The sequence below is a fragment of the Budorcas taxicolor genome, chromosome 9, assembly GCF_023091745.1.
Source record: "Budorcas taxicolor isolate Tak-1 chromosome 9, Takin1.1, whole genome shotgun sequence".
In the NCBI taxonomy this organism is placed as follows: domain Eukaryota; kingdom Metazoa; phylum Chordata; class Mammalia; order Artiodactyla; family Bovidae; genus Budorcas; species Budorcas taxicolor.
The window spans coordinates 92,971,865-92,999,739 of NC_068918.1; the positions used below are offsets into that span (position 1 = coordinate 92,971,865).

A 27,875-nucleotide genomic window follows, 5' to 3' on the forward strand; every position below is an offset into this window, starting at 1 on the left:
GAGAAGCAAGATGGCGGCGACGGCGGCCGCGGTGGTCGCGGAGGAGGACACGGAGCTGCGGGACCTGCTGGTGCAGACGCTGGAGAACAGCGGCGTCCTGAACCGCATCAAGGTGAGGCGGGGGCCTGGGAGCTGGCGGGCGGGCGGCGGGCCGGCGCGTGTGGACGCCGGCGCCACAAAGGGGCGCGGGGCGCGACGGACGGGCCGCCGGGGCTGGGGTCCGAGCCGCCGGCCACCTCGGGGGGTCTGGGGTCAGTCACGGGGAGCCCCAGGCGGTGCGGCTGTGAGCGGACGAAGGGGCCCAGCCGGCTTTAGTCGGAGGAGGCCGACCCCGGCGTCCGGGGTCCAGTCTCCCGCAGCCCCGCCTGGGCCCCACTGCACGTTTGGGGTCCAGCTGCTCACTGGCCCCTCTGATCCCCACTGCACGTTTGGGGCTCATTTGTGCGCTGCTCCCTGCTGGCCCCGCCGCGCCCCCGACCGTCCAGTCGCCCACGGTCCGGTGGTCGAGTTGCCCCCGGCTCCTTCGCTCTCCCCCGCCTCTGGCCTGAGCTGCCGGTCGGCCAGGCTCTCCAGCTTTCTGCAACAAGCGGGTTGCGGATGTCCAACAGCTTGTTTCTTGGGGTGTATTTCTCATTCATTCACATTACTGGTGGGCATTAATAAGGACTGGAGATCACAGCTTAAACCAGACAGATGGGTGCTGAGAGAGAGAGTGCCGCCCGAACAGTAGCCTTGAGAGCTTGTGTCGTTTTCTTCAGTGTCAGGATGCCCTCTGACCTCTCTCTGCACCTGCCTCCTAAGCGTTATAATCTTGCTGGTTTTCGTTTTGACTTTGGAAATTTCGGTGTTTGTGCTTCTTACCATGAAAATTGTCTGGAGATAATTTTTGTTCCTTTCCTCCTCCCCACCCCGCTTTTTAAAGGCTGAACTCCGAGCAGCTGTGTTTTTAGCACTAGAGGAGCAAGAGAAAGTAGAGGTATGAAATCTACAAACTTTAATGACCGTGTTCATTTATGTTTAAGTTCTAATTACTTAAAGACCATTCTGGAATGCTGTTTATAGTAATGTATAGTCAGGGATGACTTTGAACTAAAGATTATGCTTCTTTACTGTTAGGGGAGGGTCGGGGTTATTCTCTTTTCATGTATACTTTAGAGTTTTGGAGTAACCTAAAGAAAGTTATCACAGGAACTCTGAGGTCAGTACTAAATCTCATAGATCCCTTCCCTTAGGGGAAATTGGAAACACTTGAAGAAATGGGTTGGTAGTCCTGTATGCTCCAGGGACCTCTAATTCATTAACATTTAAAATCATTACTATTACACCTAAAAATTTCTTTTGCTGCTGTCAGGAACAATCTCCTAATTGAGTATCTCAGTCCTTACCTTAACCAAAAAAAAAACCAGTTCCTGTAATAATCAATAGTTACAGAATGCGTTTAACCAAGATTTTTTGTGTGATAGTATTTTACTTAATATCTTGCCAAAAAATGAAACTTTGGTGTACATTTTGTAGTGGTTTTGGGGACAAACATGTAACGCTTAATGATATTTCATTTTTTTAACAGAACAAAACTCCTTTAGTCAATGAGAGCCTGAAAAAGTTTTTAAATACGAAAGATGGTAAGGTGTTTGCTATTTATTTTGTCTGTCTCTGAATTTTGAAATCTTGACTCTATTTGAGAGAAGTCAGGAATTTCAGATTATTTTTTGAAATTTGAATCATTAGAAGTTCTCATTTTAAATTGAATATGATTGGACAACTATTGATTTGCTATTGAAAATCCTTGGCTATGGAACATTATTCGTTAAAGACAGTTTTATCACAGAAAGCTGAGTTACTGTAAAAAGTTATAAGCAAAATAATCCATTTATGCAACGTCATATTGTCTTACTTATTGTTTCAGACTGACAATCTGAATGAGGGAGACTGAGACATTTATCCCTTAATTGTATTATTCAGAGAGAAGAGATTGTCATTTAAAACCTTGGGAAACTTTATTCCCTTTAGCTTTCTTACTTACAGTGTCGGTGATGAGGCTTTGGGTTCCTAAAGATCCTTTCCCACTTTCTCTTTTGCTCTTTGCAGGCCGGCTGGTGGCCAGTCTCGTTGCCGAGTTTCTTCAGTTTTTCAACCTTGACTTTACCTTGGCCGTGTTCCAGCCTGAAACTAGCACAGTAAGAACGACGCTTCTTGATGTCTGTCCTTGAAGCTGCCGTTGACACAGACGGGCTCACCACAAGCTGAAAAGTAACAGAATTCGACCGTGTAGCGTGTCTTGCATAAAGATTGTCTTTTATAATTGACTATGTCTTAGTTTCTTAAAAGCCATCTGAGCTGTTAGACAGCTGGCACCAGTGTCCCTGCTTCACAGAACTTGACAGAATTGTCCTTGCAGAGTTAGTTTGTTCCGGTGCTAGCCTGCGCCTGCTAGTGGGGACTTTAAATGTGGAGATATGTGATCTTAAAAATGGAGATTTCATTCATTAGAAAAATGGTGTCTTTGAGTTTAGAGATGCCTTTAAGGTTGAAGATGCTTTTCTTTCGCCTCTGAAAATAGTTTGCTACATTTTTGTGCATTTCTGTTTTACTTTCTTACATCTTATTTCTTTCCCAGTTTCAAGGTCTTGAAGGTCGAGAGAATTTAGCCCGAGATTTAGGAATTATTGAAGCCGAAGGTACTGTGGGTGGACCCTTATTATTAGAAGTGATCAGACGCTGTCAACAAAAAGAAAAAGGGCTGACCAGTGGGGAAGTGAGTACAGTCCTATCCTTTGTTATCTGTTTCTGTTTTCCCGTCACTGCGTATCTAGGGCAGCCGTGCGGATTAGTTGACAGGTGTTGAGTCAGGTTGAATAAAAAGGCCATTCCTTCAAATCAAACCAGACATACTCAGAGTTTGTGTAAATGCACAATTTGATGAAAACTGTAGACACAGAAGCTCTGAAGCTGCTGCTGTGCCTTTTCTGGGGAGGGACGCTCAGAGCGCGGGGTTTGGGCTGGGTGTGTGGAGTCCCTGCCGGCTCCCCCAGTAACTGAGTTCAGCCTTGGTCATGCGACTCCCCGCCCGGCTCCTCCTCTGTGGATGGGGATGGTGGACTTCCACTCGGGCATGGGGAGGCTCATGTGCACAAGTTAGTGCATGTGAGATACTGAGGACAACCCAACGGATTGTTGGTCATTATTTTTATTATTGCTTCTAAACACAGATGGACTGAATTGTAGGCTTGTTAACAATTTTTTGTACATAAAGTCTTTTTAAAACTAGGCTTAAAACTTTGAACTGTTGATTTTGCAGTTTCCAGACATTTTCATAATTTTTAAATTAGCCATTTTATTTCTGATTTTTAGCCTTTCTTTTTAGAAATCATGCTAATGAGATTAATGGTCTGGTTTCCTTTACAAACAGTCATTTCCCATCAAGGTGCTGTTTCACAGACACAGCACTGTGACTGTCTCAGACACCTAGTCGAGTAGAGGTGGGTAGGCAGGAGCCTGGGAGGCTATGGGCTGCCGTCGCTCCATCTGGAGAGTCTCAGAGTGTGTTTCCCATTAGAATCTTCGAAAATCATTAAAGCTTGAGTACCTACAGCATCAAAGGCATGCTAAATAGATTGTGTATTTAAAATGTAAAATATAAGCCAAGTCATCTGTTGGGAGGGGTTGGGAGCTAGTCAGGGTGCGCTCACGTAAGGAAACAGAAATTTAAATTAAGGCTTCCGTGGTGGCTCAGCTGGTAAAGAATCCACCTGCAATGCAGAAGGTGGAAGAGACGTGGGTTCCAGTCCTGGGTCGGGAAGAGCCCCCGGAGAAGGCAGTGGCAGCCCAGTCCAGTGTTCTTGTCTAGAGAATCTCATGGACAGAGGAGCCTGGCGGGCTACGGCTCATGGGGTTGCAAAGAGTCAGACACTGCTGAGCAGCCGAGCACACACACAGCCATGGTAGAGGACAGACGCTGTAGCCCATGAGTAGCTCTGCACATTTAGGGGTGGCAGTTTTAGTTAGCAGAGGGCAGCAGCTGTTTCAGGTTGGAATTTTGCTGCGCTCTGTCGCAGCGTGAGACGGGGGATTGTGTGGGAGGGTACTGGAGAAGGTGGTGAGCGCCGACCGCAGCGTGTGCACTGGGGCCCAGTCGTCTGTAATAGTCGAGCAGTTTTTGGTGTGAACTCACTCCCTGAGGCCGTCGTGCTGGCCTGTGGTGAACTGAAAGGTGGCCTTGGCCCCTGCCGTCTCCTGGGCCTCCGTCTGTGGGTGGAGGTGGCCCTGGCTGCTGTGTCTCTCCGCTTGCCCCTTTTGTCTTGTCTCTCTCTGCCCTTTGATTGCCCTCGTGCAGGGGTGGCTGCCCTCTGTCTGTCTGGTTTGTTCTCCCTGCCTTAGCATCCCAGCAGTAACCTGGACTCTGGGGCCAGACTGCGTGGGTGACACCCCAGCTCTGCTCCACCCTGTGTGGGACCCTCTTTGGCCACTTAACCTCCACCTGCCTCAGGTCCTGCACCTGTGAGATGGAGAGAGTCGGGTGTGTTTGTGGTCGCATCGAGGACTGGAGGCTGCCGCATCCTGGAGCTCTGGGACCCACGCTGGGCAGGCCATGACCACTGTTCCTGTTCCTTCCTTTGCTGTTAGGACTGAACACAGGACTCCCCAGCCCGATCGTTTTCACAGGCTTGAGACCAGAATTTCCAGCCTTTCACTTGGGTAACTCGCTGGCACGTTTGAATCTTTGTGAAAGAAAACTGACTTCGCTGTCTTGACTTCTCACGGAGCGAAAGCTGCACCAGGCCAGCGGTGGTCCCCACCCTGAGCCCGCCCGGCCCCTTCTGCACACCCTGTCTCAGTGTGTGTGGGATCTGCCCTGTGACTTGGCTCGCCCTGGCCCCGTTTGTCAGAAAGCATTGTCACTGTCCCTCCTGGGCGCTGTGGGTTGGGCAGCAGCTCCTGAAGGAAAGGCTGGTTCCTGGGAGCTCCCTGTGCCCTCCATGGCAGGCTGTCTGCCTCAAACACAGACTCAGTGGGAGCTTTCCTGTCCGGTTGCTTTGATTGGGAATCGAGACTCAGTGAATGCGTTTTCAGTCTGTAACTCTTCACAGATGGGTCCAAAGCTTCCCACTCAGTTTGCCTGGTTCGTAGGTGAGGTCTGTCACGTGGACCCGGCCTGGGGTCTCTGCAGCTCCAGAAGGCGATCGTTTCCTCCCTCAGGAAGCAGAACCGTTAGGCTGGACCTGTCATCTCTGCTTTCTGCTGGTTTTCCACCCTTCATACCCGGTGTCTTAGTAGTTCACTGTGTGCGTGCACGCACACGCACACTGGATTGATACTTAAGAGTAGGGAGCTCACAGGTGTCTGCTTGGGCCCTTTTGTCATTTGCTAGTCCTTACCACTTAGAGGGGAAACATTCTGTGATTTTTATAATGAAATAAAAAATTGTAGATTTAATTGACCTCATTTTGACTTTTGATGCTGGAGAAGAAAACTAGCTGTGGATTAGCCCACTGAACTCAGAGACGCTTTCAGCAAACGTGATTCTGTGTGTGTGTGTGTGCGCGCGCGTGTGAAGTTGCTTCAGTTGCCTCTGCGACCCTGTGGACCATAGACTGCTGGGTCCTCTGTCCGTGGGGCTCTCCAGCAAGAGGACTGGAGGGGGCTGCCCTGCCCTCCTCCAGGGGATCCGCCCAACCCAGGGACGGAACCTACGCCTCTCATCCCTCCTGAAACGCAGGCAGGTTCTTTACCACTAGCGCCACCTGGGAAGCCTCAAAATGTGCGTTTTAAACCTTCCTTAAAACCAGGTTGCTGGGTCCACACCTTTTCAGCCTTTTCTGTTCACGATTGCCGAATTAATCCTAAAATTCAGCCCTTTGTCCATTTTTTCCCTCTTCAAACGTTGCAGTGAATATGGAATGACACTGAATAATCTCCAGGTTCCTCAGCTGTGGGCTTCCCTGGTGGCTCAGCTGGTAAAGAATCTGCCTGCAATGCGGGAGACCTGGGTTTGATCCCTGGGTTGGGACGATGCCCTGGAGAAGGCTACCCACTCCAGTGTTCTGGCCTGGAGACTTCCTTGGACAGAGGAGCCTGGCGGGCTGCAGTCCATGGGGTCTCAAAGAGTCAGACACGCCTGAGCAGCTCTCACTTCCTCAGCTATAAGCTCTTGCATGATGGGGTCCCCGTGGCTTTCTAGCCCCATGCCTGGTTTTGAATCTGGAAGCTTCAGACCGAGCGCACCCCAGAGTGGCCTTTGCTTCCTTGCCTTGCCCTTTTTCTCTTCCCTTTTCCACCTGAGGTGGTGACCCTCTCCCCCACCCAGCTCTGCAGTGTTGCCGTCCACCTTGTCTCTCTCCTTCCCCTTTCACTCCTGGCAGCCCCTGTAACTTAGTGCCTCATCCTGCGTTTTTGAAATAGTTACTTGTTTTTATGAGGTTTTTTTTTTTTTTGAGACCAAATGAAGTAAAGAAGTCCAGGGAGGGAAGAAAGAAAGAGATGATCTTTGAGAATCAGAGGACAGTGATTTTGTGGAGAGCAGGGAAAGCAAAGTGAGAAGGTTCACTTGGCAAGAATGCTAGGGGCGTATTTATTAATACATGTGGCCTGAGGAGCCTGTTCCAGGTGCTTGAGGGAAACACTCAGCAGGTAATTAGAATCCTGAGTCTGTGGTTGTGGTAAAATTTGGAGAAAATCTAAGGATATTTATATTAATAGGAAGAAATAAAAATGGCAACATTGTGTGGTGGTTTTAAATGTTTAAATTCTGTTGAGGTATAACTAGTATTTTGTGCTTTGTTTTCAAGCGTGTCTTAATTTTCAACCATGTAACATTTCAGGGTGCTCTGGACCTGTCTGATGTACATTCTCCACCAAAGTCACCAGAAGGAAAAACAGGCACACATACTCCCCCCAGTAAGGTGAGCGGGCCAAGGCTCCTGTCTCTAGTCTTGGTACGAGGGTCATTGTTGTTGAAAGTGCTTTTTATCTTTTGTTGAAGTCTTTATTTATGAGAATCTTCCTGAAATTTTAATAAGCTCCTTTGGGACCATTATACAAGTCAGTAGGTTTTTTAAAATGCCATGTAAATATGTTCTTAAATTGTTTCATCAGTGATTTATATGCTGAGCCACATGAGATTTGTATCTTAGTACTATGCATTTTTAAAATATTAACTTTTTCTAATCAAAAATTTTTTTAAATTCTTTTGCTTTGTTGATAGTGTTTTGAATATTGTATCATAGAAAGAAATGTGCTGTTAATAACAGAATTGTAGGATATTTGGGTTCATTTCATACTTTGAACATTTTGTCCAATTGACAAAAGAAGTTTACTTCTTTTTTGCTTTTAAATTCCTATAATTTCAGAATATTAAATTCCAGAATATAAAATTGTTGTGCTAAATACTGTAGACAGGTGCTCAGATCTGGAATTGTACATTGTGATGGTTTTTTATATTGATGAGCTCTTTTGAGAATTTACAAGAACGTTGATGTACTCTGGTTATCTTTGTGTGGGTGTGCATGGTATGTGTATGAGTTGTGTGTGTCTCTGCACGTGTGTGTGTGTCTCTGCACGTGTATGTATGAGGGGTGTGTCTGTGTGTACGTGTGTGAGTTGTGTGTTGTCTACACGTGCATGTGTATGTCTCTGTGTGCATGTGTCTGCGTGTGTCTGCACACGTGTGTATGAGTTGTGTGTCTGCGTGCGTGCATGTGTATGAAGTGTGTGTGTGCATGCACATGAGGGGTGTGTGTGTCTGTGTGTGCATGCGTGTGAGTTGTGTGTGTCTGCATGCACGTGTCTAGGAGGTGTGTGTGTGCACGTGTGTGAGTTGTGTGTTGTCTACACGTGCATGTGTGTGTCATGTGTGTGTGCATGTCTGCGTGTGTCTGCACACGTGTGTATGAGTTGTGTGTCTGCGTGCGTGCATGTGTATGAAGTGTGTGTGTGCATGCACATGGGTGTGTGTGTCTGTGCATGCGTGTGAGTTGTGTGTGCGTGCACGTGTCTAGGAGGTGTGTGTGTGTGCACGTGTGTGAGTTGTGTGTTGTCTACACGTGCATGTGTGTGTCGTGTGTGTGTGCATGTGTCTGCATGTGTCTGCACACGTGTGTATGAGTTGTGTGTCTGTGTGCGTGCATGTGTATGAAGTGTGTGCATGCACATGAGGGGTGTGTGTGTCTGTGTATGCATGCGTGTGAGTTGTGTGTGTCTGTGCGTGCACATGTCTAGGAGGTGTGTGTATGTGTGCACATGTGTGAGTTGTGTGTCTGTGCGTGCACGTGTCTATGAGGGGTGTGTGTGTGTGTGTGTCTGTGCGTGCACCTGTCTAGGAGGTGTGTGTGTGTGCACGTGTCTATGAGTTGTGTGTGAGTTGTGTGTGTCTGTGCGTGCACGTGTCTATGAGGTGTGTGTGTGTGTGAGTTCAAGTTAAGGCCTTCTGACTTCAGGGATTCGGATCACGGAGAAGAAACGGAGTGGGACCTCTGCTGGAGTTTAGAATCAGGGCTGCCCGTCCTAGAGGGGAGGATGGAAGGGTGATGGTCGGGAAGGGCGTCCTCCCCTGCGCCAGGTGGCGCCCCACGTGGTGGGCGAGCCCACAGGTGCCACCCACGGGGCGTGGGTCTGCTGGTGCCGTGTGAGTGCCTCTGGTGGAGCGCGTCCCCTGCCCATGGCTCCGGTGCTGTGTTGTTCGTGGTGCCACCTGTGTCTTTCTGAATCAGGTGAAGTCTAGAGAGCAGCGGTTACACTGCTAGGCTCCTTTCTTTTCCAGACGCCTGGGAGTGGACACCAGTGAACGGTTCCAGTTGTTTATTGCTGGTTCTTTGATTTTGTGGCTCCTTTTTATTTTTTAAATTTGGGAGTCAGAGGAATATTGTGCATTATTCCTAACCAGGAATGAGGCCATCATGCTGTTGGTAGCTGTCCTGCTTTCTGAGGTCCAGTTAGCCTTTCCTGATTGGGGGCTGGGGCAGGTGTTGGTCTAGGAAGGATTCTCCCACAATGCTCATCAGGCTGGAACTTCTGTGCAGGGAGCGTGAGGTTGTGAGTCAGTCTGATGCTCTCTTCAGATGAAGTGCCACACAGAGCCACAGGAGAAGAAAGCTTTGCTTTCTGTGAGAATATCTGGCTTTAGTGGTATTTAAGTTAATGCATATTCCTAAATACTTAGTAGTACCTGTAGCACTGAGTTATTTGGAAGTTCTCTTCTTAGATATTTTTTCTTAAAGCATGTTAGCAATACGGACTTTCCACATATTGTATGTCTTCAGGATGAAATATTAGTGTCTGTTATATATTTCTATTCTCCCTACATAAAAATGTTTTCAGCTCGATTATGAGACTCTTAGCTTTTAAGTCAGGAAATGTTGCTGTAAGTACAGAAGTGATGGTAGTTTTTAAGGTGAACCTGGAGACACTTGATTGTTTCCAGGTGGTCCCCATCCACCCTCTGACGGTCTTCAGCTTTGCCTGGGCTCTCCGTCAGCACGTAGGCCTGTGGGGGCAGTGGGTGCCTCGAACACCGTAGCTCATCTCTAGTGGGGCTGCTTGGGGCTGTTTGGAGACAAGGCATTCTGCTGGCAGTTAAAATGCAGTTCCTCTCTAGTCCTACAGGATCTTGATTCAGGATCCCAGTACTTTGCCCACCCTTTTCTGGCCAGCTTCCTTCTCTCTCTGAGGTCTCTGAGTGTCTGGGGCTCTAAGAAGGGCATCTCATCAGCCTGGAGAGCTCTAGGAATCCCGGGAAGCTGTGGCCAGGCCCAGGGCCAGCCCAGCCCAGACGAGCTCTCTCTGCTTCACCCCGAGAAAGGTGGTTCCTAAAGGAAGCTGCAAGGATGGAAGGCTGGCTTTCTTGGGGTGCCTTTCGCCAGAGTGGGAAGGAGTGAGTCTCACGTGGGGAGCCAGGTGGGATGAGGTTGTGGGCCCCATGTGTGACCCCGTGACTGCTGGACATGAACTGTAGCATGAGTTTAGGAAGAGTGTCAAGAAAAGGCTAAAAAAGTGTTTCAAAGAATATATTAATTAGATTTTCCATTTTGAAGACATTTTCTCATAGGAATCTTTTTTTAGTTTGGTATGAATTAGTTTACTTTTAAAGATTTTTATTTTGTGGTAAAATGTCATTTTATTCTCATGCTCAGATACCAAGGTATAAAGGACAAGGTAAGAAGAAGACAAGCGGGCAGCAGTCTGGTGCCAAGGTAACACGCGGGAGGGCGAGGAGGAGAGCGGCTGGGCGGGCATACCGCCAGCCCCCTGTGGGCCTCCCCGGGTGCCCAGTTCCCCTTGGCCTAAGGCTACATTTCCTTTGGAAATACTGCTTTCTTTATCTATGAGCAGAATATGCCAACGTCGTGGTGACGTCAAAGAAAAAGTAGTTTGAGTTCCAGTTTTTACCCAGTGAAAATCATATTGTTGTTTTTTAAAACTCTGCTCTCAGTTTGCCCTTGAAAATTCCTTGATTTGTTGGCAACAGAAAAAGTTGAAAATACCTTCCTCTTAATTTACTTTCCTCTTAAGTGGATGGTCACCTGTGTATTCTTAACCTTCTGATTTTTATCTGAGGTAATTGGAGCATCAGCCTACTTTTTGGATAAGCTCTAGTTGGTAACTGAAAGGCCAGCCCTGGTGTCCTTCAGGACACTTAGCTGTCAGCCCTGCATGTCCGTTAGCCTTTTTCCGAGCCCTGGCTCTCCAAGCGCCAGCCCACAGTGGACTCGGGGACCTGCTGAGTCCCTGCCTTGGCTGCTTTTTTTCCTCCCCAGAAGGTCTCAGACTTTGAATAAGTTGGTAATGTGCTGCTTAAATATTTAAATATTAGAATTCTCAGGAGTAATTATCAATTGCCAATGTAGTTCTTACACTTACTTAGAATAGAATCAAGTTATTTAATGTTTAGTTCTGTGAGAGTCGCTAATCCTTGTTGAGTCTCAGTTTATGTGCAGATTTTTTTCACTAAGTTCAAGACTTCCAAAATTTAAGCGTTTTGAAAAATTGTGCTTGCTGTGTTAGCTGGCTTTAGTTCTAGTGGTTTCCGTGGTAAGTTCCTGTTATGTTTGTTCACACTGTTCTTCATGCACTACTACACGAGAAGGTGTTTTAAAATGTACTGGACTATGTTTGAATATTTACATAGTGAAAGTCTTCAGTGTTAAGTGCTGAGAGCAAGACAAATTTAACACAGATCCTCCCTGAAGCAGCTTAGGGTCAAATGGCAGAGGTGAGAGACCAGAAAAATAATTGAAAGTATAAATTGGAATTTTTTTATAGATGTCTTAAATCAACTTCTTGCCCTTTTTAAAAAGTATATTTTGTAGTATTGCATTTTAAACTCTTGTTGGTGTCATGAGTTTTAAAGAAGCTAGAACATTTGAAAGAGGCTGCTGTGTAGAACCAGAGCCCCTGGAGCCGCACTTCACTTTGTGTGCTGGTCACAGCCTCGGGGCCCAGACGTCCCGTTTGCTCTGCTCCGAGCAGGGCCTCGCATGCTCTGAGGGGTGACTGGAGAGTCTGTCCGCCCGGATGCTGGAGTTGCAGGCTGCAGGTTCACCCCTCTTGTTTCGTGATTATACTCCTGAGCCCAGAGTACTTGCTCAGGCACTTGGAAACGGCTTTCCCCTCTCCCTCCTGCTCGCGTCTCTGAGTCGCTTTTACGAGGAGCCTGTGCTGTCCCTGTGTTGTCTGGTTCCAGCCTGAGAGACGAGCCTGTTCCTCTCCCGCCCCCGCCTTTCTGCTCCGCTCTGTGCACGCAGCAGGTGCCCAGTACCCTGAAGTAGCCCGACACTCTCCACATCCTAACAACCCAGATAGTGAGCTGCCTCTGGTCTGGAGTGGCCCACGGCTGGGCTCCAGGGGGAGCCCTTCACCACCATAGGTGGTGGAACCCTCATCTGGGAGTGCCACCCCGGCCGTGAAGAGCCCAAACCCCGGGTGCCCAGCGGGGAGAGCTGCCCTGCCTAACTGTTTGCTTTGCCTGCAGTAAGGCAAAGTGTTAAGTGCTCATTCAGAAACTTGGCTATTTTCAGAGAAGCTATATTCATATCAGAAACAAACTTAAAAAAATCAGTTATATGGATAACTAGTTTGTACTTACTACTGTTGTAAACCTGTTAATATACATAGCAAAATCTAAGGTTTTGGACTAATTGAGTAGAAATAAAAGTTACGTTCCTGGTTTTGTTATTGTTGTAAGACAGTGAAGGATGGATAGTGGAGGAATACAAGGTCCAAAAATACTGGATGGGAAGCTGTTTCTTTACTCGGACATTTTCAACGTGTATTAGCATCTGCAACGTAGCTGTAATAATCTGTTTAATTGTAAACTGTTTTGCTGTACCAAGCACGGTGCTAGTTGTCTGGAAAAAATATCAAAAATCCCAACAGACTTGGTAGGCTCCACAAAGGTTTTTACCATTCAGATGAAGAAACTAAATAAGATGTTAGATGGTTTGTTTTCAGCATTAAGCAGTTTCAATCATCACATTAAATGGATCATCAAAGGTTATCCTTTCTGTTCATAATTGTTTTCAGGTGTTTTAAAACTAATTTTTGTTGAGTTTTTTGGCCTCAAGTTCTTAATAAATGACATTTCTTAATTTGCTCCTTATTTTCAGAATTCTGGGATAAGCCCAGCCTTCTGTTGATGTGCCTTCCCAGGCGGCTCAGTGGTGAAGAGTCCGCCTGCCGGCGCATGAGCGGGAGGAGACACGGGAGGAGGGGAGGGGAGCCGAGGCCTGGCGCAGAGGGAATTAAAACCAGACAGATGCTTTGAAGTGCTTCTACAGAGTGGGATATTCCTTTGGCTTTTATGTTTCTTTCGTAGGAACAGTGCAGATTAAGCCTTTAGTGTAGAAAAGCAAGTTTGTTTTCTTCCAGGTTTTTAAGACAGTCTAATAATCAAGTTTTCAGCTACTGGGAAAACAGTAATTTCTCTGTGAAACTTCTCTATAATGCTAATTTTCTGTTAGTGTAGAAATGATTAAAGTCTTGACTGTGTAAGTGTTCTGGAGAAAATGAATCGTCCACTAAAGTTTTCTTACAGTTTTGCTGTAGTTTACCTTAAAGTGTGTTAGTCCTGACGTTCACCCAAGTGACGGCCACGGTGCTGGGCAGTCGGCCTCTCTCTGTTAAGAGAAGACACAACTCCGTTATGTTTCAGATGTTTATTGTAAATACCTCTTAGTTCCCAGGGCTGCTGTAACAAAATCCCCCAAACGTGGTAGCTCAGAACAGTGGACATGGATTGTTCCCGGCTCTGGAGGCTGGAGTCTGAGATCAGGGTGTCTCAGGATTGCCTCCTTCTAAGGTGGGAAGGAGAGGCCTTTCCTGCCTCTCCACAGCTTCTCATGGCTCCTGGCCCTCCTGCATGCTCTTTGGCCTGCAGACACGTCACGCACGTCTCTGCTGTCACGTTCATGGGGCCGTCTCCCTGAGTTCATCTGTCCTCTCTCATCAGGACACCAGGGGTATTGTGTTAGAGGCCTGTCCTCCTCCTCCATGACCTCCTCATAGCTGGTTACATCTGTAGTGACCCTATTTGTAAAGGAGGGCACATTCTCAAGTCCTATGCATTAGGCTTACAATGTCCCTTTTTTGGGGGACAGTGGAGAATCAGTGGAAAAATAACTCCAGAAGGAATGAAAGGATAGAGCCAAAGCAAAAACAACACCCAGTTGTAGATGTGACTGGTGATGGGAGCAAGGTCCAATGCTGTAAAGAGCAATATTGCATAGGAACCTGGAATGTCAGGTCCATGAATCAAGGCAAATTGGAAGTGGTCAAACAGGAGATGGCGAGAGTGAACGTCAACATTCTAGGAATCAGCGAACTGAATGGGTGAATTTAGCTCAGATGGCCATTATATCTACTACTGCGGGCAGGAATCCCTCAGAAGAAGTGTAGTAACCATTGTAGTCAACAAAAGAGTCCGAGATGCAGTACTCGAACACGGTCTCAAAAGCGACAGAATGATCTCTGTTCATTTCCAATGCAAACCATTCAATATCACGGTAATCCAAGTCTATGCCCTGACCAGTAACGCTGAAGAAGCTGAAGTTGAACAGTTCTATGAAGACCTACAAGACCTTTTACAACTAACACCCAAAAAAGATGTCCTTTTCACTATAGGGGACTAAATTCAAAAGTAGGAAGTCAAGAAACACCTGGAGTAACAGGCACATTTGGCCTTGGAGTACAGAATGAAGCAGGGCAAAGACTAATAGAGTTTTGCCAAGAGAACGCACTGGTCATAGCAAACACCCTCTCCCAACAACACAGGAGAAGACTCTACACATGGACATCACCAGATGGCCAACACCAAAATCAGATTGACTATATTCTTTGCAGCCAGAGATGGAGAAGCTCTATACAGTCAGCAAAATCAAGACCGGGAGCTGACTGTGGCTCAGATCCTTATTGCCATTTCAGACTTAAATTGAAGATGTAGGGAAAACCACTAGACCATTCAGGTATGACCTAAATCAAATCCCTTATGATTATACAGTGGAAGTGAGAAATAGATTTAAGGGACTAGATCTGATAGAGTGCCTGATGAACTATGGACAGAGGTTCGTGACATTGTACAGGAGACAGGGATCAAGACCATTCCCAAGAAAAAGAAATGCAAAAAAGCAAAATGGCTGTCTGAGAAGGCGTTACAAATAGCTGTGAAAAGAAGAGAAGCGAAAAGCAAAGGAGAAAAGGAAAGATATACCCATTTGAATCCAAAGAATAGCAAGGAGAGATAAGAAAGCTTTCCTCAGCTATCAGTGTAGAGAAATAGAGGAAAACAATAGAATGGGAAAGACTAGAGATCTCTTAAAACAAAATTAGAGATACCAAGGGACATTTCATGCAAAGATGGGCTCACTCTTGGACAGAAATGGTATGGACATAACAGAAGCGGAAGATGTGAAAAAGAGGTGGCAAGAATACACAGAAGAACTGTACAAAAAAGACCTTCACGACCCAGATAATCACGATGGTGTGGTCACTCACCTAGAGCCAGACCTCCTGGAATGTGAAGTCAGGTGGGCCTTAGGAAGCATCACTACGAGCAAAGCTAGTGGAGGTGATGGAATTCCAGTTGCTGCTGCTGCTGCTACTAAGTCACTTCAGTCACGTCTGACTCTGTGCGACCCCATAGACGGCAGCCCACCAGGCTCCCCTGTCCCTGGGGAATTCCAGTTGAGCTATTTCAAATCCTAAAAGATGATGCTGTGAAAGTGCTGCACTCAATATGCCAGCAAATTTGGAAAACTCAGCAGTGGCCACAGGACTGGAAAAGGTCAGTTTTCATTCCAATCCCAAAGAAAGACAATGCCAAAGAATGCTCAGACTACCACACAATTGCACTCATCTCACGCTAGTAAAGTAATGCTCAAAATTCTCCAAGCCAGGCTTCAGCAATACGTGAACTGTGAACTTCCACATGTTCAAGCTGGTTTTCAAAAAGGCAGAGGAACCAGAGATCAAATTGCCAACATCCACTGGATTGTCAAAAAAATGAGAGAGTTCCAGAAAAACATCTATTTCTGCTTTATTGACTATGCCAAAGCCTTTGACTGTGTGGGTCACAATAAACTGGAAAATTCTGAAAGAGATGGGAATACTAGACCACTTTAACTGCCTCTTGAGAAATCTGTATGCAGGTCAGGAAGCAACAGTTAGAACTGGACATGGACCAACAGACTGGTTACAAATCGGGAAAGGAGTACGTCAAGGCTATATATTGTCACCCTGCTTATTTAACTTATATACAGAGTACATCATGAGAAACGCTGGGCTGGAAGAAGCACAAGCTGGAATCAAGATTGCTGGGAGAAATATCAGTAACTTCAGATATGCAGATGATACCACCCTTATGGCAGAAAGTGAAGAGGAACTAAAAAGCCTCTTGATGAAAGTGAAAGAGGAGAGTGAAAAAGTTGGCTTAAAGCTCAACATTCAGAAAACAAAGATCATGGCATCTAGTCCCATCACTTCATGGCAAATAGATGGGAAAACAGCGGAAACAATGCCTGACTAATTTTGGGGGGCCCCCAAATCACTGTAGATGGTGATTGCAGCTGTGAAATTAACAGACACTTACTCCTTGGAAGGAAAGTTATGACCAACCTAGATAGCATATTCAAAAGCAGAGACATTACTTTGCCAACAAAGATCCATCTAGTCAAGGCTATGGTTTTTCCAGTGGTCATGTATGGATATGAGAGTTGGACTATAAAAGCTGAGCACAGAAGAATTGATGCTTTTGAACTGTGGTGTTGAAGACTCTCGAGAGTCCTTTGGACTGCAAGGAGATCCAACCAGTCCATCCCAAAGGAAATCAGTCCTGAATATTTATTGAAACGGCTGATGCTGAAGCTGAAGCTCTAATACTTTGGCCACCTGATGCGAAGAGCTGACTCATTGGAAAAGACCCTGATGCTGGGAAAGATTGAAAGCAGGAGAAGGGGACAACAGAGGATGAGATGGTTGGATGGCATCACCGACTCAATGGACATCAGTTTCGGTGAACTCCGGGAATTGGTGATGGACAGGGAGGCCTGGCGTGCTACATTCCACAGGGTCGCAAAGAGTTGGACATGACTGAGGGATTGAACTGAACTGAACTTTTTGTGGGAACACAGTTTAACTCATAATAATCTCCAGGGCCTTTAGGGTAGTCCTGGTATGAATTCTAAACCATTGTCAGAGGATTTTTTTTTCTGGTCATACTTTTGCAGTACTTTTGTTTTAATCTACAGTATGTTTTGATTAATGTTTCTCCTGTTAAAGTGGATTTCTTTTTTTGTTTAATAGTAAAAAATATGTGGAATCAAGTTTGGTGAATTCATTAGTAACCCAGTTAGATAATGGTCTTTTTTGATTTAAAAAAAAAAAAAAAAAAGAGCCAGTTATAAAGTAATGACACATTCCTGTGTGATTTAGAAATTGATTTTGGGAACAGTTCCTGAAGTTTCAGTGTTTTAAAGCTTTACTTTCACTCCACAGATAAATAGAGCTGTGATTTGTTAGTTATTACTTTTAAAAGTGTGCACGTCTTATGCTGACCATCATGATGTGCTAGGCCATGAAAGCTGTCTTCCTAAAACTCGCCTTTTGTTTCATAGCAAGAATGTCGCTAAAACTAGTCAGGAATAAGCATGGACATATTAGTTACTCAGTTCAGATAATTCATTATATGAACTTAAGTTATGCTGATGATGTGAATTCACAGGAAGAGAGGCTTTGAAATGACGATTGTTTTTTGTAATGTGCCTTACATCTGTGTTTGTCTATTTCAGGTCAGGCATCCTTTTGAGTTTTCTCAGGGGTGTTTTGAAGGAGATACTATCTCAGTATCTATAGTCATAAATGTGTTTAAATATCAGAATAATTCAGGGTATTTATTTCCTAATGTATATTCCTTTGAAAAGACACAAATCTTTTAAAACATTTGTAAATCAAATTATAATGGGCATGAATCTTACAAAGAAATAAATAAGTGGTTGGTGTGTCTCTGTAACTAATAATAACAGGAAAACTTCAGGAAGGTTGTGAGGAAATTTGAAAAATTGTGTGTTTCTTTGAAAATATCCTATGTTGTCTGAAAGGGAGATAACTTAATGTTTATCTCTCCAGACATCTCTTTTTACACCCACTTATTTCTCTACGTTAATAACATACGGCATGCGTGGCGTGTGTCTTACCTGCTGTAGCCTAATCGTGGCTTCTAGCTAGCGTGACAAGTCAGTGTGCACCCTGCTGCAGTCCCCTGCCACACCCGTGTTAAAAGTGCAGTCACCCTGGGGTCTCGTAGCGCCTGGCGCACCAGTTGTGACGCAGTCTGTCACTGCCCTGCTTCGGTGTTCAGCAGCTTCTCCCCGACTGCTTACCCCTTTTTTCTTCACTCCTCGTGGTAACTTGGCTTGGAAAAGACTACTCTGGTTCAGTTCTCATGCCTGAGAACATTAAATTTCTTAAAATTACATAGTAGTAGAGTACAAGGCCTTCCCTGGTGGCTCAGATGGTAAAGAATCGCCCGGAATGCCGGAGACCTGGGTTCAATCCGTGGGTCAGGAAGATCCCCTGGAGAAGGGAGTGGCAGCCCACTCCAGATTCCTGCCTGGAGAATTCCATGGACAGAGGAGCCTGGCGGGCTACATGGGATCCGTGGGATTGCAAAGAGTCCGGCACGAGTGAGCACACGCAGAGTACAGGCTGCGTTGCGTATTCCGCGTTTCAGGAGAGCGCTCTGCTCACACACCTGGCAGCTTACCCAGTGCTGCCCTCTGCAGTGGGAGGGCTAAATCCGACCCATACGAACTGCAGTTTCCTGTGACTCAGCTGAACAGAGTGTAGGCCTTTTGCATAGCCTCTGGAATCAGACTCTGATAGCCGGCCCCTTAGCCCCCCGGAGGCCGGGGCCCGCGACCGAGATGCCTCTGCATCTGCTTTTCCCTGTTGGCAGGGAGACAGAAGCTGCCCACGTAGCAGAGGGTTACTTTGAGGATTAAGGTCAGGCGACCATGGGAGGCATTGGAAGGCTTTCCATAAATGATAGCTCCTTTTATTATTGCTATCCTGGTTTTTGGTTTCATTATTATTTTTATTGTTGTTGACATAGACGTGCCTAAAGGCAAAAAGAAATCTGACCAAGGATAGAATAAAATTTGGTTGTGAAGGATAGGGCTGACTGAAAACAAGAAACACATTTTGTGCTAACATCACCAGGTCAGTAGGACAAGAGTAAGGATGAATGCTTGACAGAGTCGTGCGTTGCTTTGAGGCGTATAGAAACATGGGACTTCCTTTGTGGCTGACGATGGTAAAGAATCTGCCTGCAGTGCGAGAGACTCGAGTTGGATCTCTGAGTGGGGAGGATCCCCTGGAGAATGGAATAGCTGTCCACTCCAGTATTCCTGCCTGGATAATTCCACCGACACACGAGCTGGTGAGCTACAGTCCATGGGGTCGCAGAGTCGGACATGGCTGAGCGACTAACACTTTAACTTTCACGTAGAAACATGCGTCCATGAATGTACAAGGAAGGTGTAGGTTAGGCAGTCACTGAAAGTCTGAAGTAAGAGCGGTGACTTCACTCGCAAAACTTTGATCTTGATGCCCTTGGTATTTGGCACTGGGTAGAAAATTGTGCGTTTTCCTGACGTGCACTCTGTTTTCCTCCTGGGTTCATTTCTGTGATGTGCTGATGATGGTGCTCCTCCTTGCCTGCTTATTATGCGCTCCATCTGCCATTTGAAAACATTCTAAGGTGATTTATGAAGCAGTGGTGCATGTGTAGGAGGAAATGGGAGAGTTTGTTTGTGAATGGGCTAGGTAAAGGTGTTTCCACGGAGGGAGGGAGGAGAGGAATGGCATGAACACGTCTGACACTCTTCCCCTTCAGAAGTTAGTCATAAACTAGCTGTCATCACCAAAAACTTCCGTTTTTTCCTCCATCTTCTAGAAGGCCAGCAGTGATGCTAGTCACAGCGACACCAGTATCTCATCGTCAGAACCGAAGAGCAGAAGCAGTCTTCACTTACTGGCCCATGAAACTAAAATCGGGCCCTTGTTAAACAACAACAGTCTCGATGTCAACGCCAAAGCGGGTCCCGGTCCAGATGAAGATGACCTGGAAGGGGACTCTTTCTTCGATGACCCCCTTCCTAAACCAGAAGCAGCGTACGGTTGGTGAGTAACCTGTGCTTTATGCTGTCAGACCCGAGGCTTAGAAATGGAGTTTCTACATGTTTTATTTTGTGTTTAAGAAAATGAGCTACCAATGGTCTGTAATTATTGAATTCATAAATCTGATTTTGTATCCTTAAAGCCTTTTAGGGCTTAAAGAGTCCAGGTTTTGAAAGACCTGGACATTAATGATTTCAGCAGGTAGATGTGTGGTGTGTGCCGGGCGCAGCAGTGATGAGGCAGGCCAGGCTCTGCCTCTGGGAACTCACACTCGGATGGCAGGCGCCGTGTCGGGGCACAGCCGCGTTAGGGAGCTGAGCCGTGAGGGCAGGAGTGCGAGTGTGGGGGCCTCTGGGTCTCGAGGTGTTGGAGCAGGCCTCAGCCCCAGGGTGGGCTCCTGGGGCTGCGCGGAGAGGAGGCTTTGCGGGCCGCGGTGTGGCGGGCCTGAGGCCCTGGGCCAAGGCGCCTGTCGGAGGTGGTCTTGGGCCCGGGGAGCGACACGGCCAGGCCTGGCCCCGCTGTGATGGTCCTGGAAGCCCGGGCTCTGAGCAGTGGTGATCGGGACAGACCTGCACTGTGGCGGGATCTGGCTACTGGGTCTGCAGACGGAAGCTGTGGGGGAGCCAGGTGGAAGTGCTGAGGATAGTCGGTTAGGGATGTTCTCTGAATGTGGATCCAGAGGGGTTTGCTGGCAAGTGTGCAGGACACAGAGCAGTGTCAGGCCACCTCCAGGGTTGCTGGGCTGAGGGACTGGAAGGCTGGCACTGCTGTCACGGAGGTGAAGGGTGGAGAGAGCAAGTCTGGCTACACGGGGCCGTATGGCCCTCTGGACCGCACTTCCCGCCTGCTAATTTAAGAAGGTTGCCGATGCGAAGAAGTGTGTTTTCGGGTGTGAGCGTGGGTGTGAAGGCAGAGGTCTGGGCTAGAGGAGACGGGAAAGACTTATCCCTCTGAGCTAAAGGCCCGGCAGGGGAGCTGAAGGGCCCCTGAGGAAGGGCACTGTGGCGGGAAGGGAACCCGGGGGACGGGAGACGAGGCCAGGGTGGGCGGCTGAGCGTCACACCGTGCTCAGTGCCTGCAGGCCGCCCAGGGCCTTCCCAGGCAGTCTGCCCGAGGGGGGCCGGGCTGGGGCAGGTCAGGCTGGGCTCGAGAGCCCGAGGATTGAGGGCTGTGGGGACGGGTGGTTTCCTGCTTAGTTGACTGTGGGGGTCGCATAGGGCATGGTGGCGGCTGGAGGGGACACGAGGTGAGAAGCGTCCCGGTGGGAAACAGCAGCACGCCTGTATGTTGCTGAAAAGAACCAAGTCTTAAAGAGGGAAATTGGAAACGAGGTCAGAGAGGGACAGGACTCCTGGAATGCTGGAGGGGTGAGAGGGCGTGGTGTCAGAGTGCGAGCAGGCGGGCCAGGCGTGTTGTCAGACATCTGCGGGAGGCGGGCAGTCCCGGCTCTGAGCTGAGGTCAGGGGTCAGCTGGCGGGGTCATCTGTGGCCCGGCCGGCGGGGCTGTGTCTGGAGGGTTGCGCTGTGCTCGTGGGCTCCCAGGCTGTTCCTTGCCTGCAGCTCTGGGCCCCTGAAGCAGCTCCCAGTAGCACAGACGGTGAAGCTGATGAGAGGGGCAGGTTCGTTTGGGGGAGAAAATTCTGGAGACAGGCGATAGTGTCCTGCACGACTTGGCAGCAATTCTTGGTCAACTTTGCAGCGATTCGTGGTCGGCTTTGCAGCCATTCTTGGTCTGCTTTGCCCGGCAGGTGCAGGTTTTGGCTTCTGTATGTGACATGCATACTCTTCAGTCCCCAGCCCCTGCGTGGCCTGTGAGACGTATTCAAGTTGCTTGTGTGTTAGGGGCAGCATGTGAGAGCCCCATTAACTGTGTGCTTGTTTCCCGTCAGGAGAAGTGAACCCAGTAAGCAAGCGGGAAGCCATGCATCGCTCTCTGATGCGCCCCCCCTAAAAAGTGGACTCAGCTCCCTTGCTGGAGCCCCTTCATTGAAAGAGTCTGAAAGTGAGTGTCTGAAAGTTCTAGATTTGCTGGTTGAAGACACGTACTTCGAAGGCTGCTGATACTTTTCCTCTAATTGTGTATGGTCATTTATTTTTTCAGAAAATGTATGTGACATCATAAGAACAGCCTATAATGTTACTACTCAGTGATATTTCCTGTTAATATTTTGTTACTTTTAAAATTTCTTTTGAGTCTGGTCATATCTTCTATACTGGTTTATATTCTGCTTTTTCTATGCCATGAAAATACTTTTAGAAAATTGAGTTTTTAGCTGTCTTATATAATAAATGGCATAATTTTAAGCCCTATCTCTTTTGCTGGACATTTGAAATCACTTATGTAGGATTCAAGTACAATTAATTTTTTAAAGTTTGCGTTAGAGATTCTGTACATACCACAGTAATCATTATAAGAATGTTAGAATGCTCCTCTGGCTTTGGAGATCTGGATCAGCTGTATGTTTTTGCATGTAGCCAAGATAGGGACTGTTAGCTCGACACGGACAGGCCTTGCTGCACACAGATGGTGACGAGACCCAGGGTTTAAAGGCACAGCCTTAAGCGTGCAGTAAGCACACAGATGGGCTTGTGTGCTGTATCAGAGTAGATACCGGGTTTAACTGCCAGTGTTTAGAGCATAAACGTGCCTCTGAGTAGATCTTTATTAGGAAATTGCTCTGGGATTTTGCATAATCTTGTAGTGCTACTAAGCTCCCCAGATGGCGCTAGAGGTGAAGAACGTGCCTGCCAGTGCAGGTGACCTAAGAGATGCAGGTTCCATCCCTGGATCAGGAAGGTCCCCTGGAGAAGGAAATGGCAGCCCACTCCAGCGTTCATGCCTGGGGAATCCCCTGGACTGAGGCGCCTCGCAGGCTACAGTCCACTGGGTTGCACAGAGTCAGACACGACCGAGCACGCACGTAGAGCTGCTGAGCTTTCGCGAGATGTGGCTCGACGTCTCACGACGGATTCCCCAGGGCACGCGCAGGAGGCGGTCTGTGGCTTCTCTCAGATCTAGTAAACTCGCCACGTGTCTGTCAGACTGCCACGTCAGTTCCCCTCCTTTTCTCCTTTCCTGTAGCCCTGTCACCCCCAGGGAAGGAGTCCAGAATGCCATGATCGTGCCGCTCTTGACACTGATTTGGGAGTAGTGGCTGAGAGAGGGCGTTCAGAACGAGGGCTGAGAAACGGAACTGGCGAGGAGATGAGCTTAGTAAGCGAAATAGCCGTTAAATTGAAGCGAAAGGCAGAAGTTTAACAGAAAAATAAAACTGATGAGAATAATTGTGGACTGTGAATTCATACCCAGTAGGGCTTCTTATAGTTGGGTAAAAATGGTTTCGATTGCCAAGTTCCAATAAAGAATATAGTATGGCAACAAAAAGTCTGTGTATTACAGTAGTGTGTAGTTAAAAGGGGTGTGTGATACATAATGTAAGCATATTGTATTGTGTAATGGATAATGCAGTGTAATTAGTCACAATTCGTGATTTATTAGTGTTCAGTTATCATGTGTCAATAGACCCTGAAAAAAAAAGTTGACATGGTTTAGAGACTGTTGTATTCTAACAGACAATTTAATGTGAACGTTTTTTCTGGTTCACAGGTAAAAGGGGAAACACAGTTCTAAAAGATCTTAAATTGGTCAACGATAGAATTGGATCCCTTGGATTAGGTAACTGAATTTCCAGTTTCAGTATTGGTTACTTTCAGGTGACTGGTTGAGAATAAAATCTTCAGTGAAGGGTCAGTCAGCCTGTCCGGAGCACCTTATATTAGACAAAGGTGCTCGTTCACAGACGGGCACTTTGCATGTTTAAAGCACAAGTCAGCAAACTGCAGAGGGACAGAGTGGGTGCTTCAGGCCTTGTGGCCACATGTAGTCTGTGTCGAGTGGTGGTGTTTTTACAGTCACTGAAAACTGTAAAAGTCACGCTCAGCTCACAGGCTGCACAGAACAGGCTGTAGGCAGATTTGGCCTGGGGGTCAGCTGCCGTAGAACCAGGCGTTCAGCAGCTGATGGCCGGCCCCAGCACGTTACGTGGCGGCTGTTTTGTGCCGGAATCGGCTGCAGAAGCTGGAGGCGAGTGAGGGGGTGGTTAGTTTCCCCGAATCCAAATGTGGCCCAGCTGTCCCCACTGTGTTAGCTGGGATTTCACTCTTCTGTCTGCCTTGGGGTAGTTTTTGAAGGAAACGTGTATGTCTAACTGTAGATATTATGAGGTGTCTTTATTATAAATATATGTGTATGTTTTCTTAAACTTATCAGGGACTGGAGAAGAAGATGACTATGTTGATGATTTTAATAGGTAAGAAAAATGGTTGGACAAGAAATATATGAATTGTCAACAATTTCCGAACAGGACAGTATGACAGAATCACATTTGTGCTTATTTAGTGTCTGTCTTCTCTTTTTTGTGTTGACTGAATGTGAGTTAAAGAGAGTTAATCCAGAGCTGTCCCTAGACTTTGGAGCATGTTTTTGATGTCACATTAGAATAAGAACATCTTCATCATGTTCAGGGAGCTTAATGAGAACCAGAAGAGGAACCAGCGTTGAAGGGGTGACTCAGAGGCCACAAAAGCATGTGGTCACGATTGCCAGTGCGTTGGTCCCCTTTCCGATCTCACTGCTGGGAATTGTCTGCAATGGCGTAAACAAATTGCCCTCTCAGATTGTTTTTCTGATCCAGATAACATTTCGTGATATTTTGTTTCAAAGAACTTTTTATAAATGTAAAGAAAATATAATTATGACTTGGCTAATAATTGGGAAGTAATCTTTGTTGTAGATATGATTAGAAATTAAATTTAAATCAGTGTGAGGATTTTATGCAATTGATAGTTTTTCTTCCAATTTAAGATTCATGTTTACTTTGTAACATACAGTATTTTGAGAAATGAAGTGTTAAAAATCTGGGCCTTCTCTCATGCCATTGTGACCACAGTCACCATTGTGAACCTTAGTTTTCTCATCTGTTAATTGGATCGGAGTGTTCCTGCTGCCGCTACTAAGTTAGCGTAGGATCAAGTGAGATGGGATGTATGGAATGAATGACATGTAGTATCTTATTGTATTTTATTTAAAGACTTAAGATAGCTGAAACATGAAAGAATGGTAGTTACTCTTTCTAAATGCTTGTAATCAGAGTTCTGATGTTTCTCTTTCCCCTGAAATTAGTACCAGCCATCGCTCAGAGAAGAGTGAGCTGAGTATTGGGGAAGAGATTGAGGAGGACCTCTCAGTGGAGATGGATGACGTCAACACCAGTGATAAAGTACGATGCCGTTCCTTCCCCGGGGCGTGCCGTCTGTGCCTGTTGCCTTGAGTCACTGGGAAGCTTCAGAAGCTGGGAGAAAAGCAGTTGAAAATTAGGAAAGGTTTATGGTGGGATTTTCTGCTCCAGATCTGAGAACAGTACCTGTTATGAATGTTTGCAGCTATGGCCCGCTTTGCTTGTGAAACGCCTGCGTGTTATTACTGGGGCTTGCATTGCTGTGGGTGTAGGTCCGCTTCAGTGGGTCAGGTCAGGACTACAGTCAGAGTGCACTGCCTCAGAGTGTAGACAGTGTAGGCAAGGGGTCCTCGTCAGAGACGTCCCTGTGGGAGGAGGTGGCCACAGAGGAGCCCCATGGTGCCGGAGCTGAAGCAGAGACTGGCTGCAGGGTGTTGGCTAGCCCTGAGCAGGCTGGGGGATGAGACTGCACTAACAGGCACTCGGGGGTAAAGTCAGGACTCGGTTTCGGAGATCCACACCTGAGCTGTCTGTCAGCAGAGAGCAGAGTGCTCAGGTGTGTGTCAGGTGTGAGATGTCAGGTGGCACCTCAGGGTCGGGTGTTGGTGCCCACGGTAGACCGAGGGAGGCTGCCTCTTGGGTTAGGCTGGCTCCCACCTGGAGGTGAAGCTTGCTTTGCAGAGTGAGGTGGGACTGTGCCTGTCACAGACTACCACGGAGAAAGGCCTTTGACACAGGCAGCATTGCGTCCGACTCTGGGCCGCATCCTTAGTCTTTGATGTGTGTTTGCTTCCGCAAGCTTTAGCCTTTCATCCTCAGTTTCTTTATTCCTGAGACGGGGGTGTTAATTCCTCCCTTCTAGGGTTGTTCTGAAGGTTAAGTGATAGTATGTGAAGTGCCTTCTCTGGTTCCTGATACCGTGTACTAATAAAGTTGTAATAATTTGTTTTCTCTTACCATTTCACCTTGAGGCTGCTGCTGCTAAGTTGCTTCAGTCGTGTCCGACTTTGTGCGACCCCATAGACGGCAGCCCACCAGGCTCCCCCTGTCCCTGGGATTCTCCAGGCAGGAACACTGGAGTCATCCTAATTAGTCCTGAAAATACTGCTTTAAAGTTACCAAAAGAACTACAAACGGGTGATTTTAGCAGTCAGTCTTCTTGTTAATGTTGAGTTCACCTGGCTGCTCAGCTTGTTATTGTCGCCAGTTTCAAAATGGGAAGAAGAAAGTGAGGAAGAGGACTTTATAAAAAAATATATACTTGGAGGATAATTGCTTTACAGTGTTGATTTCTGCTGTGCATCGTGTGAATCGGCCACAGGTGTAAATACGTCCCCTCCCTCCCGCCTCCCACCCGCTCCCACCCCTGTGGGTCCTCACGGAGCCTGAGCTGTGCTCCCTGGCCACAAAGCAGACTCCCACTGGCCTGTATTTTGCGTGTGGTAGTGTATGAAAGCAGACTCCCACTGGCCTGTATTTCACGTGTGGTAACGTATGTGTTTCTGCGCCAGGACAAGGACTTTACACTGTCAGTCAGTGTGTAGAGTATAAGACGATATTTTAAGTTGCAGCAGTGTGCTGAGAATCATTTACGACTGTTTTCTTGCTGACACTGATTCTCTTCTTTCTTCTGAACGACCAGCTTGGGGACCTGACGCAGGACCTGACCGTGTCCCAGCTCAGTGATGTCGCCGATTACCTGGAAGACGTCGCCTAGGCCTGCGAGAGGCACGCGTGCTGGGCAGCAAAGGACGGGACTCTGATCAGTTCCTTTCTTCCCCCAGACAATCATTCTTTGCTGGAATGTCTGCTCCCTGTTGGTGCCTTGTGTTTCAAAAGATTACAGATATTTTTAAAAATTAATCTTTCATTATACTAAACAAAATAATTCCTATTTCAGCCCATGTGTGGAAGATTTAATATTCCTAATTTGGCTTAGGTACATGTTTCTCTGTGAAAGTTGATTAGGCTCAAATTCACCACAAGGAGGGAGCCGGTACAGTGCCAGTACTAAACGCATCGTGAAGGCATCAGTAAAGCTGTAGGTTCACGGCTCCGCGTGCTGCCTGCGGGCTGGCGCCGGGGCTCAGGCGTGGCGGCAGCAGGAGGCGCGTCTTCAGTCAGAGGGTGCGGTGGTGGTTGGTTCCGCAGGGAGCTGGCCTGTGGTCCGGAAGATCTGCAGCCTGGAACCCGTCACTGTAAGTTACACTTGATAGGTTGACTTGGCTTTGCATTTCCTTCCGTTTGGGAGGTTTGCTAGACCATTAAGGTTATATCAAAATCCCCGTGTGTGTCCTTCTTAGTTTTGCTCCTTTTGAAGATTGAAATCTGGAGGTACTTGTGATTTCTGATTTGTGGAATCAATTTGTGGAATTGTCCCTGATGCATTTGAGGTCACCGCCCTGGTTCCATGTAAGCAGTTTATTCACAGGTTCTCCTCACTGCAGTTATAATTTATTATTTGTAAAGATGCTTTGAAACATTAAATACAAAATGCACCTGAAACCATGGAGCAGTGCCTTCATTTCAGATCTGTAAGCTGGTTATATTTAAATCCGCATTGGACTGAAACGGTGGTCATGGGCCAAGACCAGACCCAGATGACCAGTTATACACACTGCTCAGTCTCACTGGGGACCTTCAGGGTCGAGCCGGGGATGGAGTTTGGGGAAGTCTGATGTGTATCTGCTCCCGTGCTGCTGTCTGTACAGGTGCTGACACCGTGGTCCTGAGTGTTAAAAAGAGCTGCGGGAGGTGAGGCGTGCTTGTTCGTAAGCACAGCTGTGACCAACGGTTAAATTCTGTACTTTTTAATTTCAGTTACAGCTTTTTGTTAAGAGTCGCCTTTGTTAATAAAAGGAGCAAATTAGAACTGACTCATTGATCTCAAGAAGTGAACAGACTTTGTGGTTTGTATACCAGGTTTTCATTTCGAACGAGTCTGCAGACTACACAAATGCTTACTGGGCTCTGAAATGC

General features: G+C 47.1%; 1 protein-coding gene across 3 annotated transcripts; it reads left to right on the top strand.

The window, feature by feature from the left end:
• Positions 1–27,875, top strand: CEP43 (centrosomal protein 43). Of its 3 annotated transcripts, none has more exons than XM_052645742.1 (13): positions 1–112; positions 923–976; positions 1,568–1,622; positions 2,089–2,177; positions 2,618–2,755; positions 6,819–6,899; positions 10,125–10,184; positions 19,436–19,662; positions 21,549–21,661; positions 23,267–23,335; positions 23,930–23,969; positions 24,842–24,938; positions 26,539–27,875. In XM_052645742.1, exons 1-13 carry the CDS (start codon positions 11–13, stop codon positions 26,611–26,613), a joined length of 1,200 nt encoding a protein of 399 aa, XP_052501702.1. In that variant the 5' UTR covers positions 1–10; the 3' UTR covers positions 26,614–27,875. The 3 variants fall into 3 exon arrangements, with proteins under 3 accessions (XP_052501702.1, XP_052501703.1, XP_052501705.1); XM_052645743.1 differs by having other exon boundaries at positions 19,439–19,662; XM_052645745.1 differs by lacking the exon at positions 10,125–10,184.